The sequence below is a fragment of the Crinia signifera genome, chromosome 11, assembly GCF_055691185.1.
Source record: "Crinia signifera chromosome 11, ASM5569118v1, whole genome shotgun sequence".
NCBI classification, from domain to species: domain Eukaryota; kingdom Metazoa; phylum Chordata; class Amphibia; order Anura; family Myobatrachidae; genus Crinia; species Crinia signifera.
Genome location: NC_139227.1, coordinates 6252541 through 6279603, shown reverse-complemented (window position 1 = coordinate 6279603; position 27063 = coordinate 6252541). Strand labels below are relative to the sequence as shown.

Here is a 27063-nt window from a genome sequence, read left to right as displayed (position 1 = left end):
AGGCAAGCCTGGACTGTATGACATTTAAGAAAAACATTCTACAAGTAATGCTGTACATACGTGTGTTGTCAACAGAGGGCCAATATTTAGGGCCACAGTCAACTAGGCTGGATTTTCAGTTATGCGTTAACCCATAGATTTGGAGATAAATGCTCAGACCTGTGAGTTAATTTTTCAGCAGCGATGTACCAAAAGCCTACACAGAATTGCAGCATTCGAAAGAGTCAAAACTGATATCACCTTTGTGCAGAAAAGATTTCCCAAATTGTGTCTCTTTAAAAAACTAAAAAAAGACTCTTTTCATTATTTTTCTTACAATGGAAACTTGTCAGAACTGCAGTAGCTCATGAAGCCGAAAATGAATGGGAAAATGAAAGAAATAAAATAAAGTAGAACAGGTTGTCATCAGTTAGTCTTTTGCGATTACGTAGTTTGAAATAGAGGACGCTGTCCATCTCAGAGATAGCTATGCCAGATGTGCAGCAAGTAGGATTCTCTTGGCTTGGAATACTGGCTCAGATACACTGCATACAAAGGGCTGGCAAACACCACATAGACCTGATCCAAGTTACTGAAACTGCATTTCTGGCCCATTGAGCTGCCTTACAAACGTATCTGCGTATAACTCTGCTACGGTGTTTACGGTGTGCAATATGTGACTGTTCGGTTGTCAATAATGCTGCTAAATAACGCAAAACCTGCTTAGACCAGCTATTTAAAACGGCTCAGAGCAAGTTTAACCCCTTTCACATTGCATGTAAATACCTGGTCTAAAGCAGGTTTGCTGTGTGAAAGCAGCTGAGACACCCCGGAGATGCGCTGGGCAGTGACCTCTTGGAGGTATAGAGAGAGGGGATCAGGCACCAGAGCCCACACCTAGACCTCCAGCAGGAGCTCCTGCACTGCAGGCAGGGAGGAGAGCTGCAGGACGCTGGAAGGGTAGGGGTAGGGGGTCTGACACTGAGCATTAGCTGGTCCCCTCTGAGCCAGCGCAGTGCATATTTAATGAGCTGGCCGCTCATTACATATGCGCATATGTAATGAGTGTCCGGCTCATTAAATATGCACTGCACTGTGGACCAATAGTGCTCACTGCTGCCTGGGTACGCTTCAGACCCATTCAGACAGCAAAAAATGGGTCTTGGGAATTGGGTAGGACCCTGCTTTTTTACCGTCTCCAAAAAACGTTTTCAGACCGCACATATTACCATTTTAAAACTGTTAAAAATCGGCCAAACACCGTTTTTTTTAGTGCGTTCTGAAAGGGGCAGAAGTGGGCATTATAAACGTGGCAGCAACTGATCAGAACACAACACAGCCACATCTATACATCTACATTGTTCATACATTTATGAGCTAATTCCTGTGAGCCCTCAGACGGAAAGACTAAAAATATGATCGATGGGAAACGATGTCCTATTGATCTGTAACAGTTTGGAAGCTTTGCTTCCGACAGCAGGACCATCAGCATGGAGTTTGCTAACCTCTTTATTTTATCTTCTTGCTTGCGTGCGTGCTGTTTGAGCAAAAGGTTCTCATCGTGAATCCGTAAGTATCGGTCTTCCAGTTCCTGCCGTGTAACACGTGACACTGCTTGTCGTGCCTTTATACTCTGAGGAGAGTTGGACTCTACAAGGCAGAAAAACAGTTTTATACAGATGAATAAAAATCGTTACAACGCAGAACAGAGAGTTTAATACTTACAGTCCGGTCACAGACACCTTTTTAGGTAAGTTAACAAATGCCCACTGCTATCCTTGAAGAGAACCTTCCAGAAGCAGATTACAGTAATGGTTACGGTATATTAGATCTATAATCAAAAGGTTGACCACTATTGGTCGACTTTCAAAAGGTCGACTGGTTCAAAATGTGGACTGTCATAATGTCGACATGGTCCATAGGTTGACATTCCAAATGTCGACGTGGACATGCTCACCATGCTTCGGGCTCACTTTTATATTCTCCCGCCACGCCACAGTGGATGGTAGGGTATGAAATACCGCCTGTCGGCACATGTCGGCTCAATTTTTTTTTAAAGAAACTCATGTCGACATTTTTACCATGCCGACCTAGATACTGTAGATCTAATGACTGCATATCACAGTAATACAGAACACTCTGGGTAAAAGGTACTTTACCGATTCCGTATCTATCATGGTTTTTTACTTTCATTTTACATCTCTCCTGTTTACAAAAGCGATATGCATTTCTTAGCCGAGACCCCACAACCTCAATCCACATTAACCCCGCATCTGCTATCTTTAAGGTCAGCTACAGATTATGTGAAATAGAAAGGGGGAACCACCGGTGTTGTTAAAGCTGCTGTATCGGGAGGGTGTAAGACTCCCAAATAATTGCAGAACCATCAGATACAGCGCTGGGTTTTTTCTGAAAAGAATTTATTACAAAATAAGTAAAATAATTTTTAGTAAATAAAAATATCACACGATATACATTTCGTATGAGAATTCTCCTGGAGTAAACTTGTATATAAATTTTTGGTACTTGTGTATTATCACGGCGCCCACATTGTCATGCGATGCAACGAGATTGGACCCGATTTTTAATCGGTTTAATTGGGTCGACGTGGATAGTGGGGGTATGAAAAGGTCAGAGGACGCGTACCGCCGCCGCTCATCATGCTTCGGGTTGGCGTTGATAGTGGGGTGGCGTTAACAATGGGGGGGCATTTAACATAGTCATTACCCATCAGGGTGAGTGTACAATTAAAAATTGGGTCTGGGGGGGCATTTACCATGGGAATAAGCCCAAATCAGGCATGATCGCGTCGCATTGCATGCCATTATAATGGCATGCGACGCGATATTAAAATTGTATACTCAGCCCAGGAAAATGCTCAAATCGGGTCCCATCGCATGCCATCGCATACCTTAATGAGTGGCATGCGATGCGATGGGCGCCGTGATAATACACAAGTACCATATTTTTTTATAAAAGGTATTAGTAAAAAGAATAATGATGGATGTGAATAGTTCCAGGTATGTTATGGAGGATCAATTTTGTGTCCAATTCAACACCATAGATTATATTTACCAGACCATTGTGGTATCCTTATAAAGGAGGAGTTGCACAGTCCCAGTCCCCGTGATTTCCCGGTGATGGATTCCAAACGTCAATCAATAGTGAGACGATGCCGTTCTTATGGTATGTCAATACCTGGCTTAGTTGCTGCAGAGTGAACTCAGTATTGGGGTCCAAGGTGTTGGAGTAAACTGCTCCGGATGGAGTCTGGTAATACTGTGCCAAGATTTTAACTGGACAAGGTGTGAGATGGAATGTCTCTCCAAGTGCAGGCTGGAGCAAGGGTGCTGTGGCTCAACGCGTTTCGGCGTGTTCACGCGCCTTCATCAGGAGCTGGAGAAAAACTGATCCTCCATAACATACCTGAATGCTAGCTGGAACTATTCAAATCCATCATTATTCGTTTTACTAATACCTTTTATAAAAAAATGTATATACAAGTTTACTCCAGGAGAATTCTCATATCGTGTGATATTTTTATTTATTAAAAATGATTTTAATTATTTTGTAATAAATTATTTTCAGAAAACAAACAGCGCTGTATCTTATACTTTTTCTTGGTTCAGCTACAGATTATGACCTGGATCACAGGTGGCGGGTTGCCTGTATACGCAGAACGATATCACGCATGACTGGTTGATTAATAGTTCAGTGGCCCCGTCCGCTCCTGGATGTTGTAGTCCACCGAACTGTCACATCTGACGCGCAGAACTTCAGATGTGTCATTCTCCGCGTGTGACTCACCGGAGTGCCCAAATGAGAGTTCACACTAGACGACGTGTATGATACGCAGTTCCGATCCACGGTATCGGACAACATATCAACATATGTACCCACCCTAACACTGCAACACATAGGATAGGACCAGGTCATATGTACCCACCCTAACACTGCAACACATAGGATAGGACCAGTTCATATGTACCCACCCTAACACTGCAACACATAGGATAGGACCAGGTCACATGTACCCACCCTAACACTGAAACACATAGGATAGGACCAGGTCACATGTACCCACCCTAACACTGCAACACATAGGATAGGACAAGGTCATATGTACCCACCCTAACACTGCAACACATAGGATAGGACCAGTTCATATGTACCCACCCTAACACTGCAACACATAGGATAGGACCAGTTCATATGTACCCACCCTAACACTGCAACACATAGGATAGGACCAGGTCACATGTACCCACCCTAACACTGCAACACATAGGATAGGACCAGGTCACATGTACCCACCCTAACACTGCAACACATAGGATAGGACCAGGTCACATGTACCCACCCTAACACTGCAACACATAGGATAGGACCAGGTCATATGTACCCACCCTAACACTGCAGCACATAGGATAGGACCAGGTCATATGTACCCACCCTAACACTGCAACACATAGGATAGGACCAGGTCATATGTACCCACCCTAACACTGCAACACATAGGATAGGACCAGGTCACATGTACCCACCCTAACACTGCAACACATAGGATAGGACCAGGTCACATGTACCCACCCTAACACTGCAACACATAGGATAGGACCAGGTCACATGTACATACCCTAACACTGCAACACATAGGATAGGACCAGGTCATATGTACCCACCCTAACACTGCAGCACATAGGATAGGACCAGGCCACATGTACCCACCCTAACACTGCAACACATAGGATAGGACCAGGTCACATGTACATACCCTAACACTGCAACACATAGGATAGGACCAGGTCACATGTACATACCCTAACACTGCAACACATAGGATAGGACCAGCTCATATGTACCCACCCTAACACTGCAGCACATAGGATAGGACCAGCTCATATGTACCCACCCTAACACTGCAACACATAGGATAGGACCAGCTCATATGTACCCACCCTAACACTGCAACACATAGGATAGGACCAGGTCACATGTACCCACCCTAACACTGCAACACATAGGATAGGACCAGGTCACATGTACCCACCCTAACACTGCAACACATAGGATAGGACCAGCTCATATGTACCCACCCTAACACTGTAACACATAGGATAGGACCAGGTTACATGTACCCACCCTAACACTGCAACACATAGGATAGGACCAGGTCACATGTACCCACCCTAACACTGCAACACATAGGATAGGACCAGGTCACATGTACCCACCCTAACACTGCAACACATAGGATAGGACCAGGTCACATGTACATACCCTAACACTGCAACACATAGGATAGGACCAGGTCACATGTACCCACCCTAACACTGCAACACATAGGATAGGACCAGGTCACATGTACCCACCCTAACACTGCAACACATAGGACCAGGTCACATGTACCCACCCTAACACTGCAACACATAGGATAGGACCAGGTTACATGTACCCACCCTAACACTGCAACACATAGGATAGGACCAGCTCATATGTACCCACCCTAACACTGCAACACATAGGATAGGACCAGGTCACATGTACCCACCCTAACACTGCAACACATAGGATAGGACCAGGTCACATGTACATACCCTAACACTGCAACACATAGGATAGGACCAGGTCACATGTACCCACCCTAACACTGCAACACATAGGATAGGACCAGGTCACATGTACCCACCCTAACACTGCAACACATAGGACCAGGTCACATGTACATACCCTAACACTGCAACACATAGGATAGGACCAGCTCATATGTACCCACCCTAACACTGCAACACATAGGATAGGACCAGCTCATATGTACCCACCCTAACACTGCAGCACATAGGATAGGACCAGCTCATATGTACCCGCCCTAACACTGCAACACATAGGATAGGACCAGGTCACATGTACCCGCCCTAACACTGCAACACATAGGATAGGACCAGCTCATATGTACCCGCCCTAACACTGCAGCACATAGGATAGGACCAGCTCATATGTACCCACCCTAACACTGCAACACATAGGATAGGACCAGGTCACATGTACCCACCCTAACACTGCAACACATAGGATAGGACCAGGTCACATGTACCCACCCTAACACTGCAACACATAGGATAGGACCAGGTCACATGTACCCACCCTAACACTGCAACACATAGGATAGGACCAGGTCACATGTACCCACCCTAACACTGCAACACATAGGATAGGACCAGGTCACATGTACCCACCCTAACACTGCAACACATAGGATAGGACCAGGTCACATGTACCCACCCTAACACTGCAACACATAGGATAGGACCAGGTCACATGTACCCACCCTAACACTGCAACACATAGGATAGGACCAAGTCATATGTACCCACCCTAACACTGCAGCACATAGGATTGGAGCAGCTCATATGTACCCACCCTAACACTGCAACACAAAGGATAGGACCAGGTCACATGTACCCACCCTAACACTGCAACACATAGGATAGGACCAGGTCACATGTACCCACCCTAACACTGCAACACATAGGATAGGACCAGGTCACATGTACCCACCCTAACACTGCAACACATAGGATAGGACCAGGTCACATGTACCCACCCTAACACTGCAACACATAGGATAGGACCAGGTCATATGTACCTACCCTAACACTGCAACACATAGGATAGGACCAGGTCACATGTACCCACCCTAACACTGCAACACATAGGATAGGACCAGGTCACATGTACCCACCCTAACACTGCAACACATAGGATAGGACCAGGTCACATGTACCCACCCTAACACTGCAACACATAGGATAGGACCAGGTCACATGTACCCACCCTAACACTGCAACACATAGGATAGGACCAGGTCACATGTACCCACCCTAACACTGCAACACATAGGATAGGACCAGGTCACATGTACCCACCCTAACACTGCAACACATAGGATAGGACCAGGTCACATGTACCCACCCTAACACTGCAACACATAGGATAGGACCAGGCCACATGTACCCACCCTAACACTGCAACACATAGGATAGGACCAGGTCACATGTACCCACCCTAACACTGCAACACATAGGATAGGACCAGGTCACATGTACCCACCCTAACACTGCAACACATAGGATAGGACCAGGTCACATGTACCCACCCTAACACTGCAACACATAGGATAGGACCAGGTCACATGTACCCACCCTAACACTGCAACACATAGGATAGGACCAGCTCATATGTACCCACCCTAACACTGCAACACATAGGATAGGACCAGGTCACATGTACCCACGGGGATTTATTCAGGGCCACATGCATAGTGACAGTATCCGCAATCTGTTATACTTGTGAAGCTGGACAAGGTAAATGACATTGAGAAGCGCCGATATCTTGCCGTCAGTATTCAATTCCCTCCCCTTCAATCGCTGTTTCCAACTCACCTGTTTCCTGAGGCGTGGTGGAAAAGGCGAGTGTGGCCATTAAAATGGCGGGGCTCACCACAAAATGCAGCGGACTCTCTGCACATGTTACATCAGCCCCACCTGCAGTGCAGCATAGTTTTGTCCATTAAAGAAGGACCAACCAACCAGAATCACCCCCTCTGTGTCTTATTGGGCGACATCTGGAGATTTGCATTTAACACGTTTGCTGTGTGAGTGTTGCTGGTGCCGATAACGGACCCTCCATGTGATGCTGTTGCTACATTTTGCTCTTGTGCGAGTGATTTGCTACATAGCAAAGCCCCTCACAATGCAGGAGTAGCTCCCTGTGTGCAGCCTAGCTGAGAAGTCATGCAAAACCCCTAGATTAGTAGCCTGGCTACTAGCCCAAGAAGGTCTGTATGATCTCCGATGACCAGACCATGCCCCCACAATGCTCCCACAGCGCTCCTCCCCCACTATTACATATTTCACAATGTGACCACAGATTCAGGGGGATGCGGTCAATATGCCGGTGGTCAGAATCCCATCGGACGAAATACAGACGCCGGAATCCCGCCTGCAGCAATGCCGACACTTTGTACCTCTATGGGTTTCTACGACACCCATAGAGGGAGGATAAAATAGTGTGCCGAACGTAGCGAGGCACCGGGCACACTGTGTGGCGAGCGCAGCGAGCCTGCAAGGGGGGGGGGGCGATCCACGGCCCCTACTTGTCGGCATCACGGCGGTCGGGATTCCGGCATCTGTATTTCGACCGCCGGCATTTCATACCGTATCCGATTCAGGGCTCGTGTGCACGCAGATTGTCAAAAATTGGCATTTGCAATTTTAAGTAATTTGCTAATGATACTGAATTAGGCCCATTATGGACATGTCCGGAGGAGACATCTGGTGTGTATGCTGGACTGCAGGGTCCTTTTGCCATAGCACACACATTAAATATTAGCTTTCCGCTATACTACAGCGTGCTAAGGACTTGCTTTCATTCTGTAAACAGTACATCCTCTTATATACTATAGCATGCGTGTCACACACCGTTTCACTATACTGTGCAGGCCTTTGCACATAACAGGAATTGCACAGTTACATACATTTAAGTTGGCAATTGTGATGGCCCTCTTCTCTCCTGATCTGCAATAGTTGGGCCTGTATGCTGATCACCTTAAAGTCTTTTCAGGAAACCAGCGGAATGCTGCAACTGACATTCTTTATATCACCTTCTAAACTTAACGCTCTCTCATTTGACAGCAGGATTTTCTCCCTTCTCTCTAATGTGTCATTATGGCAATGAGTCAGCTCTTACAAACACTGCAGCATTCAGTCAATTATGTGTTCCTCTACCCACAGAGATCTGTCATGTAATGGTCTGGTTCTTTATATAGATTAACGACAACCAGATCATTAAAAGTGGCCTCTTTTTTTACTGAGGGATGAGTCGCCTATGACTAAACATTGGAAAGGGATAGAGAAAGTAGGACACATTATAAGTGGTTAATAAGATGATATAAATATACAGAATAAGGATGTATGATATGATACATGGGCGCAGATTAAGCTGCTGCACTGAAACGGGTGACTAAACTCGTTGAGGGTAAATGCTGGTCCGTGCTGCGCTCTGCCTGTTAGTAAGTGTATGAGCTTTTGTAATGATCCTTGTCTTGTGTGTCTGTTACGTGGGTTCATGTGGTCGCTGTTCACAGGTCTGGATCAGTTATTGTAAAGTCTAACAGGTGCTGTATAGTCAGTGTCAATGGTCAGTATACCGATATTGGAATCCCAACTGCCGGTACTCTGACAGCAGGGAGGGCAGAAAGATGCCCCTTGCCGCTGGCTACGTTCGCCTTGATGAGGGTTCGGAGGCTTGCTGTGCTCACCTTTGAGGTAGAAAAGCCCCTTTAAGTCGAGATCTACATAATCGGGCATTTAATAGTTGGGATTCTGATGTCGGTATACGGACGGTTGGGCTGTCACCTGGCACCCAATGTAACGGTGACCAAATGTGCAGATCAAGATATGTGAGGAATTGTATATTGTTAAAACATAGGTTTAATTAATAATAAATGCAAAGTTAATTCACATGCAGGTAAAAGTATATTTGTTTACAGTATAATGGTTATTTCTCCCAAAGTTTCTGATAATAGTTAGTGATTGCACTATGTGGCAGCGTAGTATCAGGGGTATGTGCTGTGAACACAAATCCCTGCCCCTCAGTCTCCGTCTGTGGCGACTCTCAGTTGACTAAGGGCAGAGCGGAACACCGTGCGGGTTTGTGCAGCTCACTTCAGCGTCTGCTTGCCTTTTGATGGGTCTTAAATGCACACGCGACTTGCGAGCGGCTTCATCTTTCAGTTATTCCTGCACCACTTCCCTGCCTTGTTTTTGCTTAAGCAAAATCACTGCATGTATATGTACTCTCTATGGGCGATATAGACACCGGGAAATCGCCTACCCTAAATAGCTAAGCTCACATCTCAATGTGTGTATGACCCTTTACACTTTACAATAACCAATCCAAACCTATGAACCCACCATTTTAACACACTTACAGACTCACAAGACAAGGATCATTACCAAAACTGTTACATCTACTAACATCCGCAACGAGGAACTGCATGAGGAACAGAGATTGGACCTTATTCAGCGCTGCAAATTTCACAGCACTGCGTGTGATTTAAAGCCCGTTCACCATTCGCACTGCCACCCGCCACCCTCCGCAGTGAATGGAATTTTTGCACAGTGTTTATTTCATCACGCTAACTAAAATCCTTATGTAAGAATGTGGATGGTAAGTGAATGAAACACGCTGGTTAACTAAGCTATGGACCATGAATGTCTTATACACACCAGATGCAAAGCCTTATCCAAATATCATAAAGTCTAGGCGCACTGGTATGAATCCAGACATTTTAGGCAAACGGCTGAGGAAAACACAGGCTGGGCTTGTCTGGGCAGACTTTTCATACTTTTGTTTTGGGGAAGACCTGATGTAAGGCACAATAATTACATCCCTCTTGTGATTTTAGTAGTCAACTTTGGTTTTGATTGGCAGCTGTACCTGCATGTGTCTAGTGTAGATAATGCTTATTTTCACAAAATGGGTAATTTAATATACAAGTTTAGAGGGGGGACTTCCATCACCCACTGCAAAATAAAATACCATGGGTGAAAAAGATTAGTAGCCTCGGGCTTCAACACCATTTTTTCACCTAATCCCCTTGTTAATGCCCATAAAGTTAGCAATTTTATAAGCATAACACACATATTCCCTGAATAATTCACAGACTCTTGTGCTAGTGTGGTGAACCCGATAAACCCCGAGTATGTATGTATGTATGTATATATAATATATATATATAAAAAAAGCCGTCACTCTTCTGCTTGTAAACGATATTTGCACCCCGTGCCTTCCTCTGCTGCAGACTGTTGACCAGGCTAGCTCATATGTAGAGTACACAGGTGGCACTTGGGCGACTTAGAAGAAATGGAGACCACACACAGGTTCTTCAAGATCTTTCGAGATTTAGGGGGATATTCAATCGCCGTCGAGCATCTCCCGTGGGGGAGATGCTCGACGGGCCCTATTCAATGCTGTCTTCCCCGACAGCATTGAACAGGGTTTCCTGGCAGAACGAGCCCGACATCTCTAGCTGTCGGGCTCGTTCTGCCGAGAACAGCCGGGAAGTGACGAGCTGCCGGCTGCATCTCGTCACTTCCCGGCCGCAACTCGCGGCCACGCCCCCTTCTCGTCCCGCTGCAGGCGGGACATTGAATCCTGCCTGCTTGTTCTTGGTCGAGCTGACCGAGAACGGGACTGGGTCACGGCAGGCGAGCAAGCTCGTCTGCCGTGACCCGAAGATTGAATACCCCCCTAAATCTCGTCATCGGGATGATCCTGATGACGACATTAAATCTCGAAAGATCCTGAAGAACCTGTGTGTGGTCTCCATTTCTTCTAAGTCGCCCAAGTGCCGCCTGGTGTACTATATATGATATATCACTTTGAGGATAAATTAATAGCCCCACCCCCAAGGAACAATTATCCAGCTGCGAATTACTATGTCTAACTGAATTCCCCCTTTTGTCGCTTATTAGTTCTGGTTGACAGATCCACAGTGTCTAGATAGATAGTCAATAGGTCTACCCCAAAAGGTTTTTTTTTTTAAACCATTTTGTTCTTACTTCACTATCCATCTCGGCATTGAGGGAGAATATAATAAAGCCTGAAGCATGTGAGCGAAGTGAGCCAAGCGCGGGTAGGGGTTACTCTAGATCAGGCATGTCCAACGTTGGCCCTCCAGATGTTTTGAAACTACACATCCCAGCATGCTTTGCAATAGTTTTAGCATACTCTAATAGCAAAGCATGCTGGGATGTGTAGTTTCACAACATCTGGAGGGCCAACGTTGGACTTGCCTGCTCTAGATGGTATCCATGTCAACAGCTGTCGATGTTGACAGAAAAAATTTGAAAAACTCATGGCGTCCTTTTTACCTGTCTACCTTTTTTCGTGTGCTTAAGTGTTGTGTACCGTAATTTGTATGCGCTATATAAGAAACTGTTAATAAAATAATAATAATGTGCTTATCTTTTGACCCTGTCAACCTATTGCATGTCAACTATTGACTGACTATCGAGACCAGAAATGGGGAACCTTTGGCCCCCCAGCTGTTATTATCACAATGGTCTTTGTAGCGCACAGCACTATACGCCTGTACTTGTTGGTTAGATATTTTGTTGAGATGCGTCATTGCTGTGATATCCTTGTTTTGTTTACAAAACAACAAATTCAAATTATATAAAAAAATAAATAAAAAGACATGAAGATTTAAATAGGTAGAAATACAAATACAAATCAAACCTGGATTCATTCCGATTCCTGAAAGGCTTGGACCCAAATCCCTCACAGGCAGATCTTCTGCAGTTTCATCTGTGGGTGCGGCCATTAGGATTCTGGTGGAGGATAAATCAAAAGTTGCATTAGCATATGCTTAAGAATCTATCTATCTATCAATCTATATAGTCGCAGAAAGTAAACAAACAGCGGCACTCAGAGGAATTTTTAAAGTGTATTGAAAACCAAATCACTTTAAAAATTCCTCTGAGTTCCGCTGTTTTTTTACTTTCTGCGACTACCTACCGTCTCCAGGGGGCACCGGGGTAAGTTGTACCCAGTTGAGAGAGTGCCGGGCCGATTCCAGCATATCAATCTATCTATCTATATATATATATATCACCCAATAAATCTGTTTCTCTCTTTCTCTATGTCTAGGGTCCGTGTGTGTGTGTGTGTCTCTGAAGTACTGCAATCCGTTGGCAGCGAGTGAAACAACATCTCTTTCTTGCACAGAGGCAATCACAAGATAGCAGACTAGCTTTTGAAGCATTTGTATTTGTATATATATATATATATATATATATATATATATATATATATATATATATATATATATATATATATATATATATATATATCTATCTATCTACAACAAAAAGAACGGGCGCTCCATAGTGCAATTATCTTAGGTATAAAAGAATTTTATTTTTAAGAACAATTCACCACAGTGGCTAGGGTGACGTACCACATGTGGCGGGATATAAACACCGCATAAGATAAAACATAAATGACGGTGCTCAACACCGTGTTACCACTGCCGGAGCGGTCACTTTCACCTGGGCTCCACAGTCTGAACGTTGCTAGGCCACGTCCCTACGCGTTTCGTCACACGGATTTCGTCAGAGGGCTGGCCTAGCATCGCTCAGTCTCCTCATTCATAGCACAGACTCAGATGTTTTGAGTTAGTGCTAATCACCCTGCTACAACTCATCAGGATCTCACCGCAAAGCTGAATGCATGTTTGCGGTTGCTCCTAGCAACATACACATTTTTGCATTATGTTTAAACATTTTTCAACAGCATCTATATGTAATAAGAACAATATTAATAAAACACATAAAAGGTTATGGCATAACCTAAACATACATCAGTATTCCAAATACATATATGGTAGCAACAATAATTTTGTGCAAAAAACATAATATATCCCGGTTTTCACAAATATATAGGCAAGAGGTAAAAAATACATACGCATATAATGGAAGATAGCGGACTTAATCTATTTAAAAAATGGAGTAATCTCCAGCCCGTCATTCATTCCATAGGGGGCAACAGTATTTAAGTGGTACATCCACCATGATTCCTTTTTAGCAAGTTGGATATCTCTATTACCACCCCGTATGTCTAACACCACGTGTTCCAGTCCCACAAACCTCAACCCGGACGGGTCTCCAGCCTGACAGCTCTCAAAGTGGCATGGAACACTATGGTGTTTGACTTTATTCTTAACATTGCGATAATGCTCGAGTATGCGAATCTTCAGCATTCGTTTAGTTTGGCCGATATATCTGGCCCCACACGGACAGAGTAGGAGGTATACAACATATGATGTTAAACAATTTATAACCCCTCTAATTTTTATCTCTCTCCCATCCTTATCTTTTATGCTTTTCATCCCTTTTATGGAATGGGCACACATCTTACACTTCCCGCACTCAAAGAATCCCTGTGGGGGAGGTATGTTGTAGAAAGTAGGTTGTTTGTTTGGAAGATCGGGAGGCAACAGACTTGGGGCTAAGCAATTTTTTTAAGTGTTTGCCCGTTTGAACACCACTTCAGGGCAATCACCCACTATATCTTTTAGATAGGGGTCCATTTTAATGATTGGCCAATGTTTATTTAAAATTTTCCGTATTTCTTTATTTTTCACATTATAATTAGCGATGAATGGGCAAAAACCTTCGCCTCGAGTCGGTTTTCTCTTTTCTGGTCTATATTCAATTAGCGGTGCTCTTTCTAACCTTCTACATTTGTCTATAGCAGCTTCAACCATACTATCTGGATATCCTTTCTCGGAGAATCGCATCCTATATGTCTCTGTTTGCTCATTGAATAATTCCAATGTGCTGCAATTGCGTCTCAGTCTTAACAGTTGTGAGTAAGGCAAGTTGTCCTTCCACTTTTTAAGGTGGCAACTGTCATACTCCAAATAGTTGTTGGAATCGACCTTTTAAAAAAAAAGTGCAGGTTCCTATCAACCAAGTATTTGAGGCAATATCTTGTTTTGCAGTCAAGGTGAGACCTAAAAATTCGATACTGCATTTATCGAATTTCGACGTAAATGAAAGATTATACGTATTAATGTTTAGATATTCTACAAAGTCACCAAACTGTACCTCTGTACCAGACCATACAATCACAATATCATCTATGTAGCGTTTAAATACTGTGAGGTACACAGAAAATGGGTTATTTTGATAAATGTACTCTTCTTCCCAAATACTGAGGTACAAATTAGCAAACCCAGGGGCACAAACTGTCCCCATCGCCGTCCCGCATTTCTGTATATAGTATACCCCTAGGAATGTAAAGTAATTGTATTTTAAAACAAATCTTAAACATTGCAAGATAAAAGTGAATTTTTTTCTTTTGTTAACTCATTATCACGCATAAGAACTTCTTTACTACATCTAACCCTTTGGCATGCGGAATTGACGTATAAAGTGATTTAACATCATTTTTCTATATATATATATATATATATATATATATATATATATATATATATATATATATATATATATATTTATTTATATATAGAAAAGAAGTTTAGAGTGCGCTAAAGACAACTCAACAAATTAAAAATTATACATTTATTTCTTAGTCTTCACAAAGACTTCAAATTTAAAAGGTACAGCAGGTCTGTTACTAGTACAGATGGTGTTGGGGCCTACAACACCATCTGTACTAGTAACAGACCTGCTGTACCTTTTAAATTTGAAGTCTTTGTGAAGACTAAGAAATAAATGTATAATTTTTAATTTGTTGAGTTGTCTTTAGCGCACTCTAAACTTCTTTTCTATCTCTACTTGCCTATCCGGGCCCGGCTAACAGGGGTCCATTAGAGTTGCTGCTCTTATTACCATCTTGGGCGCGGTTGGGGTACCATTTTCTGTGATTTATATATTTATATTCCTGAGGTGGCACTCCTGGTTGACTAGGAATTGCAGCCCAAATATGTAATATACTGCTCCGGTGCCTTCCGAAAGTGTGGTGACCGCTGTCACCGCACTTAACCTTAATTGCATGGGGTGAGGCTGGGAAAATGTGTATATGTGCCCACTTGGCTAGCCTATTTTGTGTGTTGGCACAGGCAAAATAATAATTAAATCTGTATAAGGAGTATAATTTTTGTTCATACAATGTAAAATGAGTGATCCAACTTGATTTAGTTTTTTAATCAATTTTCTGAGTAAGAAGCCGGAGCATTAATAAGATGCTGGGGCAGGAATAGAATGCTGCAGTGTAAATAAGAAGCTGAGGCAAGCATGATTAAGATGCTGGAGCATTAATAAGAAGCCGGGGCAGGAATAAGATGCTGGGCAGGAATAGATTGCTGCAGTGTAAATAAGAAGCTGAGGCATGATTAAAATACTGGAGTATGAATAAGATGCTGGAGCATTAATAAGAAGCCGGGGCAGGAATAAGATCCTGGAATATGAATAAGATGCTGGAGTATGAATAAGATGCTGGAGTATGAATAAGATGCTGGAGTATGAATAAGATGCTGGAGCAGGAATAAGATGCTGGAGCATTAATAAGAAGCCGGGGCAGGAATAAGATGCTGGGGCAGGAATAAGAAGTCGGGGCAGGAATAACATGCTGGGGCAGGAATAAGATGCTAGGGCAGGAATAAGATGCTGGGGCAGGAATAAGATGCTGGGGCAGGAATAAGATGCTGAGGAAGGAATAAGATGCTGAGGCAGGAATAAGATGCTGAGGCAGGAATAAGATGCTGGAATATGAATAAGATGCTGGAGTATGAATAAGATGCTGGGCAGGAATAAGAAGCCGGGGCAGGAATAAGATGCTGGGCAGGAATAAGAAGCAGGGCAGGAATAAGATGCTGGGGCAGGAATAAGATGCTGAGGCAGGAATAAGAAGCCGGGGCAGGAATAAGAAGCCGGGGCAGGAATAAGAAGCCGGGGCAGGAATAAGATGCTGAGGCAGGAATAAGATGCCGGGGCAGGAATAAGATGTTGAGGCAGGAATAAGAAGCCGGGGCAGGAATAAGCCGGGGCAGGAATAAGATGCTGGGGCAGGAATAAGATGCTGGAATATGAATAAGATGCTGGAGTATGAATAAGATGCTGGGCAGGAATAAGAAGCCGGGGCAGGAATAAGATGCTGGGCAGGAATAAGAAGCAGGGCAGGAATAAGATGCTGGGGCAGGAATAAGATGCTGGGGCAGGAATAAGATGCTGAGGCAGGAATAAGAAGCCGGGGCAGGAATAAGAAGCCGGGGCAGGAATAAGAAGCCGGGGCAGGAATAAGATGCTGAGGCAGGAATAAGATGCTGGGGCAGGAATAAGATGTTGAGGCAGGAATAAGAAGCCGGGGCAGGAATAAGCCGGGGCATGCAATAACAACCGTACAAATAGAAGCACAGTAACACGATCACTACGTTGCTGGGAGAACAGACATGAATCCGCTGTACTCCAGCTCTGAGGCCGCCATGCACACCCCACACATTGTAATGTACTAACCCTGTCCTCCGCGGGGTTCTCACCCGAAGACACACTAGGCCCTGTTCTGCTGCCCAGCGTCAGACTCACAGCTCCCCAGCAACGGTTGCTAAAGCTATGCAGCATATACGTCACATGGCAGCGCCATTATTGGCAAACTGCGTCATCACTATGTGTCATTATATAGTCACCGCCATTATTGTTACTGGCAAGAAGCGCTGTTGCCGCAACGGGTGAATTTGCGCATGCGCAATGTACGTGAACTGATTTTCGCTATTGAATATAGTCTATAGACTACAAGGTCCAGAATTCCGAGCGGCCATACATGGGAAGGAGTCTGTGTGCGGATAGGGGGAGAATGAAGCGCATGGCGCTGGCTGACAGAGAGAAAGAGAATAAGGTATTCTGTGATGAGTGCGCTCAGAGGCTGCTAGTGCAGCACATACTGTCGGTATGATGCAGAGAACACACATAGCCCCCTCAGTGCCTGTGGCTGCCAGCTGGCTCCTGTGTCCCTATATCCCAGTATATCACCCACAGCATACAGTGCTGCAATTTAGGTGCAGACCCCTGTGTAGGCTATAAGTCATGTTCATTGCAGAGACATATGTAAAATAAAACATGTACTGAACCATTCCAGTAACGGTGACATAAAGGAGGTGGTAGTGCTTCCATGTATATCCATAGATAGGAAGAGGGGATGGTAGTAGCGCTTCCATAGATAGGAAGAGGAGATGGTAGTAGCGCTTCCATAGATAGGAAGAGGGGATGGTGGTAGTGCTTCCATAGATAGGAAGAGGGGATGGTAGTAGCGCTTCCATAGATAGGAAGAGGGGATGGTGGTAGCGCTTCCATAGATAGGAAGAGGGGATGGTGGTAGTGCTTCCATAGATAGAAAGAGGGGATGGTAGTAGTGCTTCCATAGATAGGAAGAGGGTATGGTAGTAGTGCTTCCATAGATACGAAGAGGGGATGGTAGTAGTGCTTCCATAGATAGGAAGAGGGGATGGTAGTAGTGCTTCCATAGATAGGAAGAGGGGATGGTGGTAGCGCTTCCATAGATAGGAAGATGGGATGGTGGTAGCGCTTCCATAGATAGGAAGAGGGGATGGTGGTAGCGCTTCCATAGATGGGAAGAGGGGATGGTGGTAGCGCTTCCATAGATAGGAAGAGGGGATGGTGGTAGTGCTTCCATAGATAGGAAGAGGGGATGGTGGTAGCGCTTCCATAGATAGGAAGAGGGGATGGTGGTAGTGCTTCCATAGATAGGAAGAGGGGATGGTAGTAGCGCTTCCATAGATAGGAAGAGGGGATGGTGGTAGCGCTTCCATAGATAGGAAGAGGGGATGGTGGTAGTGCTTCCATAGATAGGAAGAGGGGATGGTAGTAGTGCTTCCATAGATAGGAAGAGGGGATGGTGGTAGTGCTTCCATAGATAGGAAGAGGGGATGGTAGTAGCGCTTCCATAGATAGGAAGAGGGGATGGTGGTAGCGCTTCCATAGATAGGAAGAGGGTCATGGTGGTAGTGCTTCCATAGATAGGAAGAGGGGATGGTAGTAGTGCTTCCATAGATAGGAAGAGGGGATGGTGGTAGTGCTTCCATAGATAGGAAGAGGGGATGGTGGTAGTGCTTCCATGTATATCCATAGATAGGAAGAGGGGATGGTAGTAGTGCTTCCATTGATAGGAAGAGGGGATGGTGGTAGCGCTTCCATAGATACGAAGAGGGGATGGTGGTAGTGCTTCCATAGATAGGAAGAGGGGATGGTGGTAGCGCTTCCATAGATAGGAAGAGGAGATGGTGGTAGCGCTTCCATAGATAGGAAGAGGGGATGGTGGTAGCGCTTCCCTGTATATCCATAGATAGGAAGAGGGGATGGTGGTAGCGCTTCCATAGATAGGAAGAGGGGATGGTGGTAGTGCTTCCATAGATAGGAAGAGGGGATGGTAGTAGTGCTTCCATAGATAGGAAGAGGGGATGGTGGTAGTGCTTCCATAGATAGGAAGAGGTGATGGTAGTAGCGCTTCCATAGATAGGAAGAGGGGATGGTGGTAGCGCTTCCATAGATAGGAAGAGGGGATGGTGGTAGTGCTTCCATAGATAGGAAGAGGGGATGGTAGTAGTGCTTCCATAGATAGGAAGAGGGGATGGTGGTAGTGCTTCCATAGATAGGAAGAGGGGATGGTAGTAGTGCTTCCATAGATAGGAAGAGGGGATGGTGGTAGTGCTTCCATGTATATCCATAGATAGGAAGAGGGGATGGTAGTAGTGCTTCCATAGATAGGAAGAGGGGATGGTAGTAGCGCTTCCATAGATAGGAAGAGGGGATGGTGGTAGCGCTTCCATAGATAGGAAGAGGGGATGGTGGTAGTGCTTCCATAGATAGGAAGAGGGGATGGTAGTAGTGCTTCCATAGATAGGAAGAGGGGATGGTGGTAGCGCTTCCATAGATAGGAAGAGGGGATGGTAGTAGCGCTTCCATAGATAGGAAGAGGGGATGGTGGTAACGCTTTCATTGATAGGAAGAGGGGATGGTGGTAATGCTTCCATAGATAGGAAGAGGGGATGGTAGTAGTGCTTCCATAGATAGGAAGAGGGGATGGTGGTAGTGCTTCCATGTATATCCATAGATAGGAAGAGGGGATGGTAGTAGTGCTTCCATAGATAGGAAGAGGGGATGGTGGTAGCGCTACCATAGATAGGAAGAGGGGATGGTAGTAGCGCTTCCATAGATAGGAAGAGGGGATGGTGGTAGCGCTTCCATAGATAGGAAGAGGGGATGGTGGTAGTGCTTCCATAGATAGGAAGAGGGGATGGTGGTAGTGCTTCCATAGATAGGAAGAGGGGATGGTGGTAGTGCTTCCATAGATAGGAAGAGGTGATGGTGGTAGCGCTTCCATAGATGAGAAGAGGGGATGGTTGTAGTGCTTCCATAGATAAGAAGAGGGGATGGTTGTAGTGCTTCCATAGATAAGAAGAGGGGATGGTAGTAGTGCTTCCATAGATGGGAAGAGGGGATGGTAGTAGTGCTTCCATAGATGGGAAGAGGGGATGGTAGTAGTGCTTCCCTAGATAGGAAGAGGGGATGGTAGTAGTGCTTCTATAGATAGGAAGAGGGGATGGTAGTAGTACTTCTATAGATAGGAAGATGGAATGGTAGTCGTGCTTCCATAGATAGGAAGAGGGGATTGTGGTTGTAGTGCTTCCATAGATAGGAAGAGGGGATGGTGGTTGTAGTGCTTCCATAGATAGGAATAGGGGATGAGTGTAGTGCTTCCATAGATAGGAAGAAGGGATGCATGTAGTGCTTCCATAGATAGGAAGAGGGGATGCATGTAGTGCTTCCATAGATAGAAAGAGGGGATGCATATAGTGCTTCCATAGATAGGAAGAGGGAATTTTTGTAGTGCTTCCATAGATAGGAAGAGGGGGTGGTTGTAGTGCTTCCATAGATGGGAAGAGGGGGTGGTTGTAGTGCTTCCATAGATGGGAAGAGGGGGTGGTTGTAGTGCTTCCATAGATGGGAAGAGGGGGTGGTAGTAGTGCTTCCATAGTTGGGAAGAGAGGGTGGTACTAGTGCTTCCATAGATAGGAAGAGGGGATGGTAGTAGTGCTTCCATGAATAGGAAGAGGGGATGCTTGTAGTGCTTCCATGGATAGGAAGAGGGGATGCTTGTAGTGCTTCCATAGATAGGAAGAGGGGATGGTAGTAGTGCTTCCATAGATAGGAAGATGGAATGGTAGTAGTGTTTCCATAGATGGGAAGAGGGGATGGTAGTAGTGCTTCCCTAGATAGGAAGAGGGGATGGTAGTAGTGCTTCCCTAGATAGGAAGAGGGGGTGGTAGTAGTGCTTCCATAGATAGGAAGAGGGGATGGTAGTAGTACTTCCATAGATAGGAAGATGGAATGGTAGTAGTGCTTCCATAGATAGGAAGAGGGGATGGTGGTTGTAGTGCTTTCATAGATAGGAAGAGGGGATGGTGGTTGTAGTGCTTCCATAGATAGGAATAGGGGATGCATGTAGTGCTTCCATAGATAGGAAGAGGGGATGCGTGTATTGCTTCAATAGATAGGAAGAGGGGATGCATATAATGCTTCCATAGATAGGAAGAGGGGGTGGTTGTAGTGCTTCCATAGATGGGAAGAGGGGGTGGTTGTAGTGCTTCCATAGATGGGAAGAGGGGGTGGTAGTAGTGCTTCCATAGATAGGAAGATGGGGTGATGGTGGTGCTTCCATAGATAGGAAGAGTGGATGGTAGTAGTGCTTCCATAGATAGGAAGAGGGGATGGTTGGACATTACAAGATTTTTGTTCGCAGCAGACAGATTGGACAGATAAATCTTTAGGTGTGTACCCATCTTTGCTGTATATGTGCTATTTCCATGAACTCTTTCATTGGTGGCGTTATGGTATCAAATGTCTATACTCTTTGTCTAGGGATGTAACCACAGAAAAACCTTGTGATGTTTGTGCTTAAGAAATGCATCAAAGGGAAAATAATATTTCTTAACAGGTATTTATGTAGGTCACACATATGCAGTGGCAAACGCAGGACTTTTAGAGGGGGGGCTTCCAAATGTAATCCAGAATCTCCCAGTCTGCAGGGCATTGGAGTAAGTGAAGTCTGGGGGAGCGGTAACAGCCCTGAAAATGGGTCATTTTATACACTGAATACTGTATTTAATACAGTATTAATATTTAACAGTACATATGGTCTATAGTATAGGCTGTTTCAAAAATGTAAATGAAATAAGTGGTGAGAAAAAGGTTAAATATATAATAAATAAATACACAAACATAATAGAACCAGTATTGCAATTTCTAAGTTCATAATCTCCCACTTCGTGGTAAGGCTCCTGTTTCTTCCTCCTGGCAGCTGCTCTCCATGTTTGAGGGCTCAGATCCACGGATACAGTAAATGTGGTAGAAGAAGCTGGTACACTGGGCATGTGCAGCAGCTCCGCTCTGTCCATTACACTGCATGATGTGGTGGCAGGTCATATTATATAGCAGGGCTATTGCTGTCATAATATAAGGCACTTGCCAGGAGGAGGGGGGTTTCTGGGTAACCAGAACCCCTCCCCCCGTGTTTGCCTATGATATGGTATTATTTAGCTATAGGTCTTAATCCAGGGATGGGGAACCTTCGGCCCTCCAGCTGTTATTGAACTACACATCCCAGCATGCCCTGCAACAGTTGTAGACTGGCCAAATAGCAAAACGGTAGCAGGGCATGCTGGGATATGTAGTTCAGCAACATCTGGAGGGCCAAAGGTTCCCCATCACTGTCTTTATCTGTTGAATGGATATCTTAGTGGGGTAGGCAATGGCCTCTAAGGCAGTAAAAGGAACACAACATAGTAGTATTCCTGAGGTGTACTTGTTAGCATGGATTTGAGAAAGACAAGACACCCCTGTCCTTCTCTGACTGTATTAGCATTTGTAATACAGATCTGTTTATGTTTAAAGTGAATGTGGGGCCATCAACGGTAATTACTTCACTTTGGTTAAAGCCGGCTTCGGGTATGTGTCGGTAATGTCAGCCTGCATGGAATCTACATAGAGGTTGTCTTCCCAATTATCTGCCTACAAACACATTGTTATAACTGACATAAGTCCCTTTTAATGGAAGTGCTTGGATCTGCCAAAATGCTACTTTTTTAGATTCTAATTGATCTGAAGCTGCATTTTAAGAACATCTAAGGAGAATATTTGAAGTGCTTTAATTATGCTCCAAAAAGGTCTACATCCCCTTCATTTGAGTTTGGACATCCTCTGTGAGCATTCTTACTAGTAACTTCAAGAGAGAAATATTTTTAGCACTCCCATATTGGAATCCATATACAGAGCACAAATAGCAAGTTATACTTAAAGGGCCACTCCAGGAACCGCAAGCAGATGTTTTTCTTACTGCATTATTCTACATGCTTTTGTAGCTGTTAGAATTAAGAATATATTCCATTCTCATACCACTAAACATGATCTGCTGTGACACATTGTCTACTATGATTACATTTACTAAATACGATGGCCGATATGTGACTTAATCACGTCTATGTATATTATCGCTGTTTCACAATAGATAAGATGAGCATTCTGTTGTCAAAAAAGCAAAATATCTTTTCTCTCCTCACTGACACCTTCAGAACTGAGCATACAGTATAACCAGAGCACCTAATATTGTCTTTAAATCCCTCTACAATCTACTTTAAGGTGGGTACACACCTGACCAACATTTCGGCAGACCCACAGTCAGCTGACGAGTGGCCTATGAAGGTACACACCGCTCAGCGGTTCAGTCAGGATCCCCAGGTGGATAGGCATTTATATTTTCCTGGCTGACTGGAACATCCGTCACCCACAGCAAGGTCACGTCTAGTCAGGCTCAACAGCCCTAGCGCTAGTAGCGGATCTAATGGTCAGCCACTTTAACATAAGAACATTAACAGCGCCCAACATTCAATGTAGACCATTTTTTTTTACAAAAAAAAAATTACAATTAATTGAAACATTTCTCTTTCAATGGTCCTGGTGACACAGCTTCACATTGGGATGTAGGAGGGTCCGCAGGAGCCAGGCACCTATCCTAAAGCTTTTGGAGGGTAGGCTCCTCCCCTACTGCATCCCAGATTCCTCAGTTCGTGTTAGGTGCCCACTGGAGTGGGTGCTATTCTAAAGGGCTGCTGGAGCAGCCGAAGGAGTAGAGTTAGTTAGGGTTTTTATTATTTTATTAACTTCTACACTAGCTAGGTAGGCACAGTGTGAGGATTCTCATTAGTGAATCCTCGCACTGCTAGCGCAGCAGGAGCTGACAGAAACGAGTCCTGTCAGCTCACTGTGCACGAGGGAGACGCTGTCTGGCCTCCCTGTGCAGCGCTTACAGCTTCTTTTAAGAAGCTGCCTGGGCTCCGGAGCGCTCTGAAACCGGCTTCACACTAGGTGGGGATCATGGGGGACAGGCGCTCCGTGATGGCGGCGGCCATTTTCTGCGGAGCTTACACACTGAGCTCCTATACTGAGAGGACAGCAGTGTTGTTACAGGCATGTTCCGAGTGGTCCCCAGCTGAGGGGGAGATACTGGAACGAGGAGATCCTACAATGGGAGCGGCTGTCTGGGGGTAGTTGGCGCCAAAAGTCACAGACCCCGCAGCAGCAGGGACTTGGTCCCTTCCCTCACTCTGTTTTTGGCGCCATTCAGAACGCTTGCAGCGGAGCTGAGCTGGCTTACTGATCCTGACAGAGTGATTGGATTTCCTGGGCTTCGCTTTCCCCATTCTGAAGACTACAGAAAGCTAAGTGACTGAGTACACTGTATATAATGTATGTACATTTAATGCTGTGACTGTGTTATTGAGAACATCATGTCTGAGCAACAGTCTGTGGTTTTGGGGGAGGGAGCCTTTAATGCATTGAGTGCTTGCAGTGGTTGTACACTGAAATTTGTCCCTGTGGGGGGCTTTTGTATTTTATGCGCTGCTGTGAAACCCATGGGGAGTGAACCCCAGAGGGTAGTGCATCGGACCTTGCGAGGGCTGAGTCCCTGAGACAGGTCTGAAAATGCTTTGGTGCATTACTGGACAGGCAGAGTGATGGCTGGTAATTTCCCTAGACCAGGGCCATTCTCTCAGCAGTCTGGCCAGCTCTTTGCCTCGGACCCAGACAGATCCTGACTTATACAAGTCATGCAGGATACTGCTATGGGAATCAGCAGGTTTAAATTACTTGTTTGACAAGCTTTATGGTTATTCTGGGGGGACCCCTAAAAGGTCTTATTCAGTGCCATTATTAGCTGCTGATGAGGAGGGAGAGTACACAGACATACCCTGGGTTCAGGGTGATGTTTCTGAAGAGTCCTCACCCTCAGGGGTGGAGGATTTGATTACTGCTGTAAACAGACATTGAATTTGTCTGTGAAGTAAAAAACTCCTGCTAAGGTTGTTTTTAAGAGACAGCGTGAGGGAAATGATATCTCTCTGCAGACAAGGGTTTACAAGATTTATTGGAAAACCCCTGACAAAAGGCTTTAGATGCCAAAATAGATGGTTAAGCCTGTATCCCATGCCTGAGGATCATGCAGACCTCTGGGAAAATGTTCCAGTGGTAGAGGCTTCTGTGGTATACTTGTCAAAAGCCACTGTGCTACCAGTGCAAGCCTTCAAGCAAGCAAGTCCTCTGATTGGCTTCAGTCTGGGTCTCTAAGGCCAGGATTGGTGGGTCAGTGACCTGTGCTCTAGTTGACATACTGTTTTGTGTGTGTTGTTACTATGCAGAGAAGTCTAATGCTGCTGCAGAAAGGTGATTCAGGCTGAGCAGGAAGCTCTCAAAATGGCTGCCAGAGTTTCCTCAGTGTTTGGAATACCAGGAGAGTGCTCTGGCTTATAGCTTGGAAGGCAGATAACAAGTCTAAAAAGGCTTAGAGGCATTTGCTTTTAAAGGAAAGCTGTTATTGGTTTACAACTGGAAGAGATTAATAAGCAGGCCACAGGTGGAAAAAAGCACTTTCCTGCCTACCCCTGCAGCCAAAGCAGACATCAAGGTTTTCTGCTTTCAGGCCATCCTTTCGGCCCTCCCCTAGAGGAGGTGCGTCCTTTTGAGGACAGTCTTTTAAGGGATAGTCTCAGTCCTCCAGGGGCAAGGCCCCAAAGTCAAAATTTGGTTCTTTTTATAAGAAACCATAGGAGAGGAAAAATCCTCCGCATACTGCCAGGGGTTTTGCCCGGCGGTGTTTAAGGAGGGGGGACGTCTGTCACTGTTCAGAGACGCAGGGGCACTGTTAGACCGGAACGCTTGGGTTAGAAATATAACCCAGGGTTAAAAGATTCCCTTAAAAGTTCTTCCACCGAGAAGGTTCATTCCTACACCACTACCAAAGGAGGCTCGGCTCCGTACAGCTCTCTTGGGAGCGGCTCATTCTCTTTTAGAGAAGGGTGTGGTAGTCCCGGTCCCCAGAGCGGAGGGAAAAAAGGCTTTTATTTCACTCTGTTTTTGGTGCCCAAACCAGACGGGTCTTTCAGCTGATCCTAAACTTAAAGGCATTAATAGCCATTTGTGGGTAGACCATTTCAAAATAGAGTCTCTACGGTCTGTGCTGCTAAGCCGGGACCAGGGAGAATTTTTAGCGTCCATGAAGGTCCAGGACGCATACTTGCAGGTTCCTATCCACCCGGAACATCAGGCACTATTGGGGTGTGCAATAGGAGACCTTCTCCTGTAATTACAGGCGTTGCCTTTTGGTCTGGCCACAGCGTCAAGGGTATTCACCAAATAATGTCAGAAATGGCGGTTGTGCTTCGACTGACGGAAATCATGGTTATTCCATTTTTGGACGACCTGCGGTTTAAAGCGGAGTCAGCAGACAAGTGAAGAGTCACTTGGCAGAAACCATCAGGTTTTGCAGATTCACGGCTGGCTTTTAAATTTACAAAAATCTCAATCTGTGCCGTCACAGAGACTCCAATTCTTGGGGATTGGTCTGGATACCCAGTTGCATTGGGTGTTTCTACCAGAGGCATAGGCCAGGGATCTGGCTGCCTTGGTACAGGAGATCCTAGGGTCTCAGAGCACAGCAGTATGGAGGTGCCTCAAACTGCTGGGGAAGATGATGGCGTCTTTCGAGACGTTACAGTTCGCCAGGTTCCACTCTAGAGTGTCCCAGTGGACAGGGAACACTCAGACCATGAGGTCAGAACAAATGGTGTTGTTTTCAGAAACTCGATCCTTCCTAAAATGGTGGATGGAGGTGGATTCCCTTCGGGGGAGTCGGTCCCTGCAGTCCTGGAGCTGGGTGGTAGTCACTACCGACGCCAGTCTCAGAGGCTGAGGGGCAGTAGTCGTGGACCTGCGTCTGCAGGGCTTGTGGACTTTAGAGCAGAAAGACTGATACTTTACAGTCTGCCTTACTGATCAACATCTTGGAACTGAGGGCTGTGTGGAAGAGGTTTTCTCTGGCGGGAGAAAAGATTACAAGAGCTCCCTTTTAGGCATTCAGACCGACAACGTCACAGCTGTGGCGTATCTGAATCACCAGGGAGGCACACACAGCAATCTGGCCATGTGG

The 27063-nt window shown here is 45.2% G+C and overlaps 2 protein-coding genes across 6 annotated transcripts in view; one reads left to right on the top strand and one right to left on the bottom strand.

The window, feature by feature from the left end:
- The window catches only part of RPGRIP1L (RPGRIP1 like), a 115671-nt gene extending 98495 nt beyond the window's left edge, over positions 1-17176 (bottom strand). The window contains exons 1-3 of the mRNA XM_083164966.1: positions 17025-17176; positions 12283-12374; positions 1485-1629 (exon numbers count right to left, since the gene is read on the bottom strand). Of these exons, the coding sequence (XP_083021092.1) occupies positions 1485-1629; positions 12283-12367 (230 nt within the window). The 5' untranslated portion in view covers positions 12368-12374; positions 17025-17176. The remainder of the gene's footprint in view (positions 1-1484; positions 1630-12282; positions 12375-17024) is intronic.
- A 97-nt stretch (positions 17177-17273) lies between these two features.
- Positions 17274-27063, top strand: part of FTO (FTO alpha-ketoglutarate dependent dioxygenase) — a 256447-nt gene continuing 246657 nt past the window's right edge. For 3 of the 5 annotated variants that reach the window (XM_083165323.1, XM_083165325.1, XM_083165324.1), the window contains exon 1: positions 17274-17403. In XM_083165323.1, the coding sequence (XP_083021449.1) occupies positions 17329-17403 (75 nt within the window). In that variant the 5' untranslated portion in view covers positions 17274-17328. The remainder of the gene's footprint in view (positions 17404-27063) is intronic. The other 2 variants (XM_083165321.1, XM_083165322.1) reach the window with 2 other exon arrangements.